Below are 12,595 nucleotides of genomic sequence, written 5' to 3' on the forward strand. Positions count from 1 at the left end.
CTCAGTTACAAATATGCATTCTAATACCCAGAAACCAATGCCTGTCTTAATGAAGGAAGAAATTTTGGCAAAAAAAGAGAAAAATTGCCATGCTGAATGAGGAGATGAATCAACAAGCAAAAAATGTATACTATGAATGAAAACCTTCAAAGACAAGTGCTTAAGTACCACCCACAAAATAAAATCCATTTTTTTGCAGGGGTAGGATTGACACGAATTAACACACATTTTAAATGTATTTAAGTTGCATTTCTCAAGAAAGTCTTTTAAATTTTGTTATTAAATTTTCAACTTTCATAACGACCTTTTCAATGTCCTCCTTTTATTTTTCATGAAAAAAAAAAATTGCCTCATGGCCAATTAGTTACACTACAAAGATATCTATGGCAAAGATGCTTATAGACAAAGTATCTAGAACCAGGTGAGTGTGTCTTACAGTTTATCTCACTGGAGCTGGGGAGCATTTACAGGGGATAGGTGTGGTCATGTCTAGATTGCATAGCATGTTTGAGGTGGAGGGGAGACATGACCTAGTATGGGCAAAGAGAAGAGTAAGGTTGTTTGAACCTCGGGGCACACTGATTATGCCCTGCACAGGTCCTTTCAGAAGTCTGCCAACCTCAGTCACACCTCCTTAAACACAAGACTTCGGGAATTTTTAATACAGTAAAATTCTGTCTGTTTTTTTTTTTTGAAAATCTATATAAAGTGCTGAAAGTAGGAAAGAGTTAAGATCTGGAGAAATGTAGCTTCTCTGTTTCTGTCCCTAAGTGCTCCTACTTAGTTTTCTGGCCCTTTCTTAATGGATTCCTTCTTTTGCACACCTCTGGCCTCTCCATTCCTTATAAGAATTATGAGAGTTTCAAGTGTTAACTTCCAAAGGCAAACATTTACTAAGTCATTTAGCTGCTTCTTATCCATCTCTAAACAATGGACTTCCACTTCAGTTCTCACATCAGTTTGGGGCATTGCCTATCTATTCCTGCTTGATGAATCAGTACAGAGGCCATATTCACTTTTTGTTGTTTCCTTTTGGAATATGAATATTTCCTCTTTACTCCTTTTGAGACTAGATACTCATCTGTACCCCAAATTATCTATTTTTGATAATCATTTTTGTACTCTTTATTTACCTGGGGCTATTGTATTTGGAGGGTTTTCTCAAATGCCTGCCAAGTGTCAGTTGTCTAGTCATATTTAAGAATGGGATGCTACTAGGGGATTTTGTATGTGAGCAAGACTTGTCAACCGGTCGACTTGGCTTTAGAGTAGCTGAATGGGGACACTGGGGTCATGCTGAAGTATGTCTAAACAACAGAACCAAGATGATTTTCTCAGGGAATTTGCAATTGTTTTGAGAAATAAGTCCTCACATTTTGTCTACCAGTGGACTCATTTCCCTGTGGAATAGTATAGGAGGATGGGATGCAATGTAGATCCTTCTGTAGGAGGTGAGTCTTTTCAGTGAGTTAGCACATCTTCAAGCTTCCTCTGCCTCCCACCCTTCATCATTACTTCATAGCTTCAGATTCTCCAGGGTCCATAGGGAAAACTACCTCCCTATTCAGCCATCCTCCATCCTGATGTTCACATCCCCCTGTCTTTCAGCTTCTCCTGCCAGACTTTATCAGTTACCATCTTCTATCTCAGAGAAGGCAATGGCACTCCATTCCAGTACTCTTGCCTGGAAAATCCCATGGATGGAGGAGCCTGGTAGGCTGCAGTCCATGGGGTCGCAGAGTCGGACACAACTGAGCGACTTCCCTTTCACTTTTCACTTTCATGCATTGGAGAAGGAAATGGCAACCCACTCCAGTGTCCTTGCCTGGAGAATCCCAGGGACGGGAGCCTGGTGGGCTGCCGTCTATGGGGTCGCACAGAGTTGGACACGACTGAAGCGACTTAACAGCAGCAGCAGCAGCAGCAGCATCTTCTATCTATTCTGTCATCCAGAAGTTTGCTGACCTCGCTAGCCCATTAGGATCCCTTTACTAATTCTCTTTGTTGGTGTAGCTTTATACATTCAATGCATTTTATTACTATCATTTTGTGGAGGGAGTGGAGATAGACATGTGGACAGCTGTTAGCTTCAACTGGAAATCTTTCATCTGTCTTTTGAATGCTGATATGCCAAATCTAGGAAAAATCTCCTTTGATAAGATAAGGTGACATGTTTAGCTCACATGTCTTCACCTGTTTGAAAATAGTTTAATCGAAAGGACAAATATTCTTTGAGTGGAGCCATTCCTTCACCCTGATGGGCACCCAGGTCATGTAAAAGGAATACCATTTTAAAATATATTTCTGATAGAATACAAATGAAAGAATTGTTCAATAGGACAAGGGCCTCTGAGAGTCTGGAAGACACAGGCTATGGTAATTTATGAAGAAAATAGTTTTGATTCAGTGAATGGCCAGAACTTGAGAACAGAATGGGTAGTTATATTCAGTTAGAGAATAGCAGAACAAATCTTCCTTTATTATTTACACTGTGTCAGATATAGATACACACAGACCTACACAGACCTTGCCTATGGGAAGTTTAGCTTTTAATTTGTTAATATTTTTGCCCATTGTATGTATTCGTCCCCTCACCTTCATTAATTTCACTGACTTAATTATCTTTAAAAATTGTGATCTTCCTGTGCTTCAAAGATGGCTTTGATGGTAAAGAATCTGCCTGCAACATGGGAGACCTGGGTTCGATTCCTGGATCAGGAAGACCCCCTGGAGAAGGGAATGGCAACCCACTGCAGTATTCTTGCCTGGAGAATTCTGTGGACAGAGGCTATCACCCATGGGGTTGCAAAGAGCCAGGATACGACTGAGCGACTAAAATAATGATTATCGTTAGAAGACATTATTTAAAGAGAATGTTAACTTAGCAAAGGTTTGTTTCCAAGACTGAGATAAGCTGCTGCTTGCTGCTATTGCTAAGTCGCTTCAGTCGTGTCTGACTCTGTGCGACCCCATAGACGGCAGCCCACCAGGCTCCCCCGTCCCTGGGATTCTCCAGGCAAGAACACTGGAGTGGGTTGCCATTTCCTTCTCCAATGCATGAAAGTGAAAAGTGAAAGGGAAGTCCCTCAGTCGTGTCCGACTCTTAGCGACCCCCATGGACTGCAGCCTACCAGGCTCCTCAGTCCATGGGATTTTCCAGGCAAGAGTACTGGAGTGGGGTGGCATCACCTTCTCCGGAGATAAGCTGGATGAGGCTATTACAGTTCCCACCATCTGGAAAATGTTGGTGTGCTTCCACCTGGTGGCATTCAGCAAACACTGCAGAACAAAGGAAAGCAATACTGCAGAAGCGCAGTCTTTAGGAGCAGGTGGCAAAGGAGCAGTCCCTGTGACTTACAGATCCCCTGACTTTCCTGGCTGCAAAGCTTAGCACTCTGCTGATCACCACCATGGCTTCCTCCTGCACGTACGAATTATCTTCATTCATCCATACAGCCATTTCCTGTTGAAAACACAAGAACCATCCTAGAACCGTGGTGTTTCTATTTCCACAATTTCCTTTCTTCTGCTCAGATCATCACCTTCACAAAGCCAAGATTCCCCATGATCTCCCAATAATTTCACACCTATTCTCTATGTATTTAAAAAGTATGACAATGAGCTTGTATACCACTGTCTATAACAGTATAGTACTTCATCTGCCATAGTAGCTACACCTGGGTTTTGTTTTATTTAATTTTATCCAACACGTATTTACTAATATCCACTATTAACAATCACTTTGCCAGACATCATGAAAAGTTCAGCATGGATTATTAGGATTACCATGATTATCATGGATTATCATGGAAAACAGGATTATCATCAACTGCTTCTCCTCTTTTTATTTTAAAGTGCATGTTAATTCTCTCTGTTAAATCATAGGATCTGATTTTCAGTTTTAAATAAGAATCAAAATGTTATCTGATCCTGAAATGTCATTTTATTCCAGAATTTCCTCTGCAAATTCATGATACAAATATTTTCTGTCTCATGGTATAAAATATATTCCTGGAGGCAGCTCAGTGAGAAAGTTCTTGTTAATTTTGATTCATTGCTAAATTTGGTGTGTCTTGCTGTGGCTTCTGCCTCTTTGTTCTAAATCCTCAGGTGCAAGGACATAGGTACAACCTTGGGAAAGGAATAAGACTGCATGTGCCTCGCATGTTAACCACCATTAGTAAGTAGACTTAAGACTGATTGTTGAAGTCCTTAGTATTTATGCCAATGGTTGGCTAAATCTCTTCCCTTTCACTTGCTCCCTTGTATAAAACTGTTCTGAAGTTTATTTCCTAAGAATGAAGAGTCTTTAAATCTCAGCCTCTTCCTTCTCCAGGAGTGAGGTTCAGCTCTTTTTGAGGATCAGGAGAGTTTCTAGATGTGGTACGTTTAAGAATAAGGTGGTCAAGTAATGGACTCCCAAGTTATAGTAGCGCCTCCACTCATTAGAGGCCCACATGTTGCTTCTCTCTCAGCTTCCATTTCCTTATCTGAAAAATGGGAGAAATAATTTTAACTTTCTCATAGGGTTATTTTAAGGATTAAATTAAATAACCCATTTATTAAGTATTCAGCTTAGTGCCTGATATAGAGTAAATGATCAATAAGCAGCATAGGGTGGTTGAAAAAGTATACATGGGAGTGTTAGTGAAAGTGTTAGTCACTCAGTTGTGTCCAACTCTTTGCCACCCCATGAACTGTAGCCCACTAGGCTCCTCTGTCCATAGAATTCTCCAGGCAAGAATACTAGAATGGATAGCCATTCCCTTCTCCAGGGAATCTTCCTGACACAGGGATTGAACCCACATCTCCTGCATTGCAGGCAGATTCTTCAGCATCTGAGCTTCCAAGGAAACTCTTGGCTTTACCTTTCACTTTCAATAACCACCTTAAAGTGCATGGAAAATAAATGGCTAAAATCAGGCACATATTACTAAAATCAGGCACTGCATATTTTATTATCTTTCACATTTCTATTTATCTTCATATACATCAATTCTACTTCTTTCCTTGAATGTATTTTATGATTTGCAAAACCCATCAATCTAGTTTCTCAGTATTTCCAGACAGCTGCCTCTGGAAGCTATCATATTAAAAATGCAAAACTGAAAATCATAATATGTCCAGATAAGTCTCTGTCTCTGGCTGGCACATTAAAAATATACTGAAGTCTTGGACTTGGGAACATTGGGATTATGAATGTTTATTAGATCTTCCTTGATACCATGATATCCATGAAGATAGGATGACCATGGAATTCCCTAGTCCCAGAGTTGTGAGGGAAGAACATGAATATTAACATTATCAAAATATGGCTAACTGTTACATGGACCTGAAGATGGTTTTGACCAATCATTGTATGTTCTGCTACCCTATATTGTGTTCACACTTATGTTGCCACATAAAACCTGGCTTCTTAAGTGTCTGTTGTTGCCATACTCCCAAAATTGAATTCTTAAAATTCTGTCTCTGTGGTTCAAATAAAAGGAAGGGATTTCATTTGGGAGATAATGACACATTCTGAAAGGCAAAGAAAATCTTTCAGCTGCCAGATACTTGAAGGACATGTAAGTATGGCAAATGGTAAAAAGTAAAATATAGTATGGGCTTCCCTGGTGGCTTAGTGGTAAAGAACCTGCCTGTCAATGCAGGAGACACAAGTTCAATCCTTGGGTTGAGAAGATCCCCTGGAGGAGGAAATGGCAACCGATTCCAGTATTCTTGCCTGGAAAAATCCCAAGGACAGAGGAGGCTAGAAGATTACAGCCCATGGGTTTGAAAAAGAGTTGGACATGACTTAGGGACTAAACAACAATAACAATATAGTATGCTCTTTAGCTTTATGACAAGAAAACAAAGCCATTTATTTTCCCTTTACCTTTAAGATCTGCAGTTTGTAGACATCTTTAGACACTAAGATCAGAAGAGTGTCCTCAAATATGTTTAAAATAGTTCGGTATAAATTCTGAAAAACAAGGAAGTTAGACAACCAACCAGCCAGTAGTTATGTAATCCTGGATCCTCAGTTCTCCCCATATATTGAAGGTAAAAAAAAAAAAGCAAGATGTAGCTATGGAGGTGAGACCTCATTCCATACAACATGCCATGAATTGCTTTAATACCTTGTAGGACAAGTGAACTGTGTAGCAAGACTGAGAAATAAAAAACCATGGATGTTACTGATCTTACTACAGAAGTCTGCCTACCTGCACTTTTCTTGGCTCCTATTTACTTTGAAGCACTTGCCAGTAAACTTGCTGGACTTGCTAAACAAATTAACCAAAATCTCTTCACCCATTTGCTTCTATAAATTCTATACAATTCCTTACACCCCAGGGATTGTAGAGTTCACCAGGAATCCAGGAAAAGAGATTAGTGCTGGAATATGCTATTTATCTATTATATCCAAAAAGAGTGAAGAAGAAAACATAGATTACAACTTGTGGGCAGACATTCTGTGGGATTGCTGTGCATAAAGATGTCTCATCATGATTAAAGGAAGCAGAGTCTTACTTCTAGGTCATTTTCGTCTTCATTCATCCCAATTTCCCTCACTTCATCAAGATTTGTGACAGCAAATGCCATTTTAAAGGATGACTTTATTATCTTCAATTGAGTTTCAAACTGCAATGCAGGATCCACGAAGCTGACAAAAAAAAAAAGATATAATTATTAAACTAAGGAAAGAACAGATGTAAGCTAAATTTAGTGGCCTTTTCTTAGTTTAAGAGTCAGTATACTAGAACACGAGGCCCAACTTTTGGCTTTATATACCATGTGAATTTTAAATATTACTCTAAAATTATTATGGTGATTTAAATATAAAGGAATCATTTTTGGGTAAAAAATAATTTGTAATCAGTTATTTAGAATTCAGAATATATTTCTCCATAGACATAATACTTTACAGGGTGGTTATTTCCCAGCTAAGCTCTTCAAGCCATGCTGAAATTTAGGTAGTTGAAATATATCACTGCCACATTTTACATAATCCATGAGACTGTGTTTTTCACATGTAACACTTCTGATATTGAGATATATCTTCCAGTAGATGGCAAAATAAACCTTCCCATCAACCGTTAAAAAGATAAGTTGTGACACAGCTATTTTTCCTTTGATAAGTGTGATCTGGATAACGGTGCCTCCTGATTTTTTAAAGTACAAATAATTTTTTTTTTTTACAAGATGGTAATAGAGTTGGTAAAGGTAGGAAATCTTGCGCTGAACTCAGAATCATTTCCCTCTACTGGATAAGAAGATCTAAATATCTGCTATCCATTGTTTGAAATGGAATCTCCTGGAACATAGTAGATAATTTTTTAAATCTTAGGAAGATTGATTTGACTTATTCATGGACTCCAGTGGATTTTCAGACTCTGAACAAGTAAAAGTGTGTTACCTATCAATAAGTTCCAGTGGTTTTTTTTCAGTGGTAGGATTCTAGGGATGTATGATTTGGTTTAGGAAAATGAAAAATTAATATTTTGATAAAACAGGAAATTATCTTGAAATGTACTTTGAAATCATATTACCAGTTCTAAAAATGCTAAAACGGTCCACATGATGAACAAGGATTAGGAAAGTAGCATGATGCTCCCGGTAGCTCAGCTGGTAAAGAATCCGCCTGCAATACAGGAGACCCCGCTTTGATTCCTGGGTTGGGAAGATTCCCTGGAGAAGGGATAGGCTACCCACGCCAATATTCTTGGTCTTCCCTGGTGGTTCAGATGGTAAAGAATCCACCTGTAATGTGAGAGACCAGGGTTCAGACCGTGGGTTGGGAAGATCCCCTGGAGGAGGGCATAGTAACCCACTCTAGTATTCTTGGCTGGAGAATCCCTATGGACAGAGGAGCCTGGTGGGCTAGAGTCCATGCAGTCATAAAGAATGAGACACAGCTGAGTGACTAAGCACACTAAGCACACACGTGATGCTCTGATGCCGTTCACAACTGCTGATGGAGTAAGAATCTTCCCATTTAAATGTGAAGAAGGTTGAGGGGCAGATATTGGTGATAATAAAGAAGAAAGCCCAACAAAAATATATGGATCAACATAGACAATTGCCAGCAAATACACTTCTGAGAATTGCAGTGTAAAACTTTTCTTATATTCTAAGATATATAACAATATGGTATAGAAATAAATGTGAGAAGAAACAATAAATATCTCTCACAAATTACTGTATGCTTTAAAAAAATTTTTGAGCTAAATACTTGTTTCTGATATTGGAGTGAAGTGAGAATTAGCGGTAAACCAAATATACTAAAAATTTTTCTGAAAATGTTTTATTTCTTCTCATTATAGAGCAATAGTATTATATAATATTAGTAAGTGAAATTTTTGCAAGATTAATTTCAAGAATCACAATTGAATAAAGGAAAGTAGATGCCTCGATAAAAGCATAGGAATATTATATAAAACATGATCAGAAATAAATCAGGAGGGCTATGTCAATATGCTGTATGATTAATTCAAATAAAAAAGTATTAAGAGATATGTACAGTTAATGTAAATGGATAAAAGTCATAGTTATTAACATAAAATCTCAAGCACATAGAAACAAAATTGAAAATTGTTGAACATATTTATTAAAATATAATATAAAAAACTATTAAATTATTAAGAATATAAGGAGAAATAGAAGCACATAGAAGATTAAACATTCAGTTATTAGTATGTGGCAGGTAAAAATTATAAATCTGCAAGTGATAATATCTTTAATATAATTAATAAGGAGATATAAATAAATTATACTAATCAGATAACAAGGGTTATCTCTTTAAATAATCAGGGAATGCTGAAAAATATTTTTCATATAGTTAGCCATAGAAAGTTTCAAACTATAAAAGCATATATATTTCATTCTCTCATCACCATGAGAAATCTATTTTAAAAATTAGAAAATTTGAAGTATTTAAATATTATCAACATTTTTTTCCTTATTTAAAATGAGACAAAAATAATAAACTATGCATATAACTTAAGATTCTGAAAGGGCTAAAAATACAACCAAAGAAGTGAAGGGCATAAACAAAATAAATACATTATTTAAAAAAAATTATAAGGGGAAATAAGTATAATGGCAATTTTAAAGATTTAAAAGAGAAGTAAAAAGGGAGTAGAAACTAAATAATTAGGAAGACTAAATTAGTCAAAAAAAGAAGGAAGATATTATATGGGTTTAATTTTGTTATTGTTTACTTGCTAAGTTGTGTCTGACTATTTTGCGACCCCATGGACTATAGCCCACCAGGTTCCTCTGTCCATGGGATTTCTCAGGCAAGAATACTGGGGTGGGTTGCCATTTCCTTCTCTAAGGGATCTTGTCAATCCAGGGATTGAACCCACATCTCCTGCTTGGCAGGCAGATTCTTTACCACTGAACAACCAGGGAAGTCCATGGGTTTAATAGTAACAAAATTCTTTTATATTGTTAAATTGTACAGGTATATATGAAGATATAACATGTGTAAATCTTTATATATCAAATAATACTTGATCAAAATATGAAAAGCAAAATTTATAATAAATTTTTAAAAATAAAGGAAAACCATTATGTATGTGGGAGATTTTTAACACATTTAAGTAGACCAAAAAATTAAAATATGGAGAAGGGGATTCTAATCTACAGTCTGCCTTTCCATGAACCTTGTAAAATAACATAATATTCCAAATCTTGTCTATATGTATCTTTGTATATATGCATGCATATCTTCCAGGTGACTAGGCTTTGATGAAACACATAGGTGCAGTTCTTCTGGAGAACGAATTGACGCTATCAAAAGCTCTAAGACAATTCATCTCATTTGCATTACTTGGGGTTAAAGGGAAACAGATGCTAAAAGAGGATTTTAAGAAGTCTAAGAGAAGTAAAAGAAATTTCCAAAAGAAGCAGAGAAGGAAGGAAGAAAGATCAAGGTAGGAAGAGTCTTGGATTACAGCAAGTTCCAAGGAGGTTTCAGCCTGGCTGATGAGGAACTCTCAAGCTGAAGTCACCCACTGGCACCCATTGGAGTTATTTGTCCTACCATGCTGGGTCACTGATGCGAGCAGCCCACAGGAAGTGAGGCCCACAGACCATGTTGGCAAATCTACACAGGCAGCAGCTGTAGCTGTTGGCCAGTGAAGATCTTCCAGAGCAGGGCATTTTTATGGTTGCCTATCATTTAAATCAGGGCTTCCCTGGTGGCTCTGTGGTAAAGAAATACACCTGCCATGTATGACACTTGGGTTCAGTCTCTATGTTGGGAAGATCCCTTGGAGAAGGAAATGGTAACCTGCTGGGGTCCAGCCCCAGCAGGATCCAGGGGTACCCTCAGGATGATGGCTTAGGCGATAAGGATAGCAAAGCAGAGAGCAGGGCTTGATCTTCCTTGATTAACACAGAAAGCCAATAAAGCTCCTGTGTTCCAAGGAGTCATCCTGAAAGATCAGAGAGAGAAAAGGAGGGAAAAGGGAAAAAAAGAACGACACGGGGAGACCAAGCTTCAGTGAGTGAGGCCCATAACTTTATTTTCAAAAGGAACTTTTATACCTTGACTTGTACATAGAGGGAAATGAAAGATGCAAAGTCATACAGAGTCAGCCCAAACATTACATCTGTTTATCAAAACCAGGATTTTTTCTGCATACCTTTCCCATAAACAATGTTGTGTACAATATCTTCTGGCCTTGGAGGCCTGTGGACATTTTATGACCCTTTTTTGGTAAAGGCTGATCAGTCAGAAAACTTATTTTCCCTTAAAGTGTTTTTTCTCTATTTTTCCCAGCCTCAGAAAATAATAAACAGAGTTACATTCTCACAGAGCAAAGGTGCAGTAAGTTACAACAAAGAAAGAACCAATTAGCTCAAAGGTCTGATGTGGTTAATTCCAAGGCTGCTACTTGTTTTTCTTACATTCCAACTATGTTAACTAATGCACTCCCAGGTGCACAATGGATAAGGGATATGGGAACTTGGCAAAGCATTGGCCCAATAATGAAGCCCTTTACCAGTACTATCTATTCTAATAATTTTTCATCCCTTAAAGGACTCTATGCTCATTAGGACTTTTAGAATGTTTTGGCTTCCTGTGCCTTTCAAGGTTAGGGAGTTATGAACAATCATGTGTGTTAATTGCAAGAGTATAGATAAACCTGTCAGGCAAGCTAGAATGCCAACAGAGGGGTTAAAATAGAAATATTCCTTTTATGTCCAAGAGACTTATTAACTAAAGCCCTAAGTTGACTTTTTCCAGAGAAAGGTGGTTGGGGATAGCCCCCTGTTAATGTCAGAAGAGTTGGTGAAAGGCACAAAATAGTAAGACAGACAGATTTTGGTTTTGGGGTAGATGCTCGAACAGATTCAGGGGGTCCCTCGAGGCCTGATCCGCATTTGCCTGTCAGGTCTCTTCGGCATGACCTTTGTCATGGGTGGGATCTCCCATGGTGGCTCCCGGCAGTAACCCATCCCAGTGTTCTTCCCTGGGAAATACTATGGACAGAGGAGCCTGGTGGGCTACAGTCCATGGGGTAGTAAGAGAGTCAGACATGACTTAGCGATTAACACACACACACACACACACACACACACACACACATCACTTAAACCAGAAACCTCACTCTCAGAAGGGTATTTCAAAGAAGTTTTTCAGAGCAGATACAATCTTTTATGTACAAGGATGATCATCATAGTATTGATAAAATTTAGTTTCAGTTCAGTTCAGTCGCTCAGTCGTGTCCAACTCTTTGCGACCCCATGAATTGCAGCATGCCAGGCTTCCCTGTCCATCACCATATCCCGGAGTTCACTCAAACCCATGTCCATCAAGTCGGTGACGCCATTCAGCCATGTCATCCTCCGTTGTCCCCTTTTCCTCCTGCCGCCAATCCCTCCCAGCATCAGAGTCTTTTCCAATGAGTCAACTCTTCGCATGAGGTGGCCAAAGTACTGGAGTTTCAGCTTCAGCATCAGTCCTTCCAATGAACACCCAGGGCTGATCTCCTTCAGAATGGACTGGTTGGATCTCCTTGCAGTCCAAGGGACTCTCAAGAGTCTTATCCAACACCACAGTTTAAAAGCATCAATTCTTCGGCGCTCAGCTTTCTTCACAATCCAACTATCACATCCATACATGACCACTGGAAAAACCATAGCCTTGACTAGATGGATCTTTGTTGGCAAAGTAATGTTTTTGGTTTTGAATATGCTATCTAGGTTGGTCATAACTTTTCTTCCAATGAGAAAATGTCAAAATTTGGAAGTATTCTGTGCCATTGAAATGAAAATATGATCTTACAGAAAAGTTAAGACAAAGTAAAAGTAAAAAGTAGTATAGTAGTTTATCTGCCTATTTATGCAATACAGAAATGTTTATAAACATCAGAAAGAATAGATGCTGAATTAGGGTGGAGGAGCCTGGAGTAATTTTTCACATTGTTCATATGTATCTATTACATTTTAAAGGTATTCAACTAGTCCAATAAGACAGCATGAAAGCTTATTATACCTGGAGTTCAAGGCCAGGATCATGGCTTGATTACTTATCAGACCTGAGTATGCGTCCCATAGGCTGGTAGCTGATTGCTCCTGCAAGTACCAGGAAAAAGAAAAG

At 38.4% G+C, this 12,595-nt stretch overlaps 1 protein-coding gene across 1 annotated transcript in view; it reads right to left on the reverse strand.

Moving 5' to 3' along the window:
- MROH9 (maestro heat like repeat family member 9) overlaps window positions 1-12,595 on the reverse strand; it is a 103,666-nt gene that overhangs the window by 69,261 nt on the left and 21,810 nt on the right. The window contains exons 3-6 of the mRNA XM_025285960.3: window positions 12,491-12,570; window positions 6,514-6,646; window positions 5,879-5,965; window positions 3,359-3,463 (exon numbers count right to left, since the gene is read on the reverse strand). Coding sequence (XP_025141745.3) covers window positions 3,359-3,463; window positions 5,879-5,965; window positions 6,514-6,646; window positions 12,491-12,570 — 405 coding nt within the window. The remainder of the gene's footprint in view (window positions 1-3,358; window positions 3,464-5,878; window positions 5,966-6,513; window positions 6,647-12,490; window positions 12,571-12,595) is intronic.

This window comes from Bubalus bubalis, chromosome 5 (assembly GCF_019923935.1).
Source record: "Bubalus bubalis isolate 160015118507 breed Murrah chromosome 5, NDDB_SH_1, whole genome shotgun sequence".
In the NCBI taxonomy this organism is placed as follows: domain Eukaryota; kingdom Metazoa; phylum Chordata; class Mammalia; order Artiodactyla; family Bovidae; genus Bubalus; species Bubalus bubalis.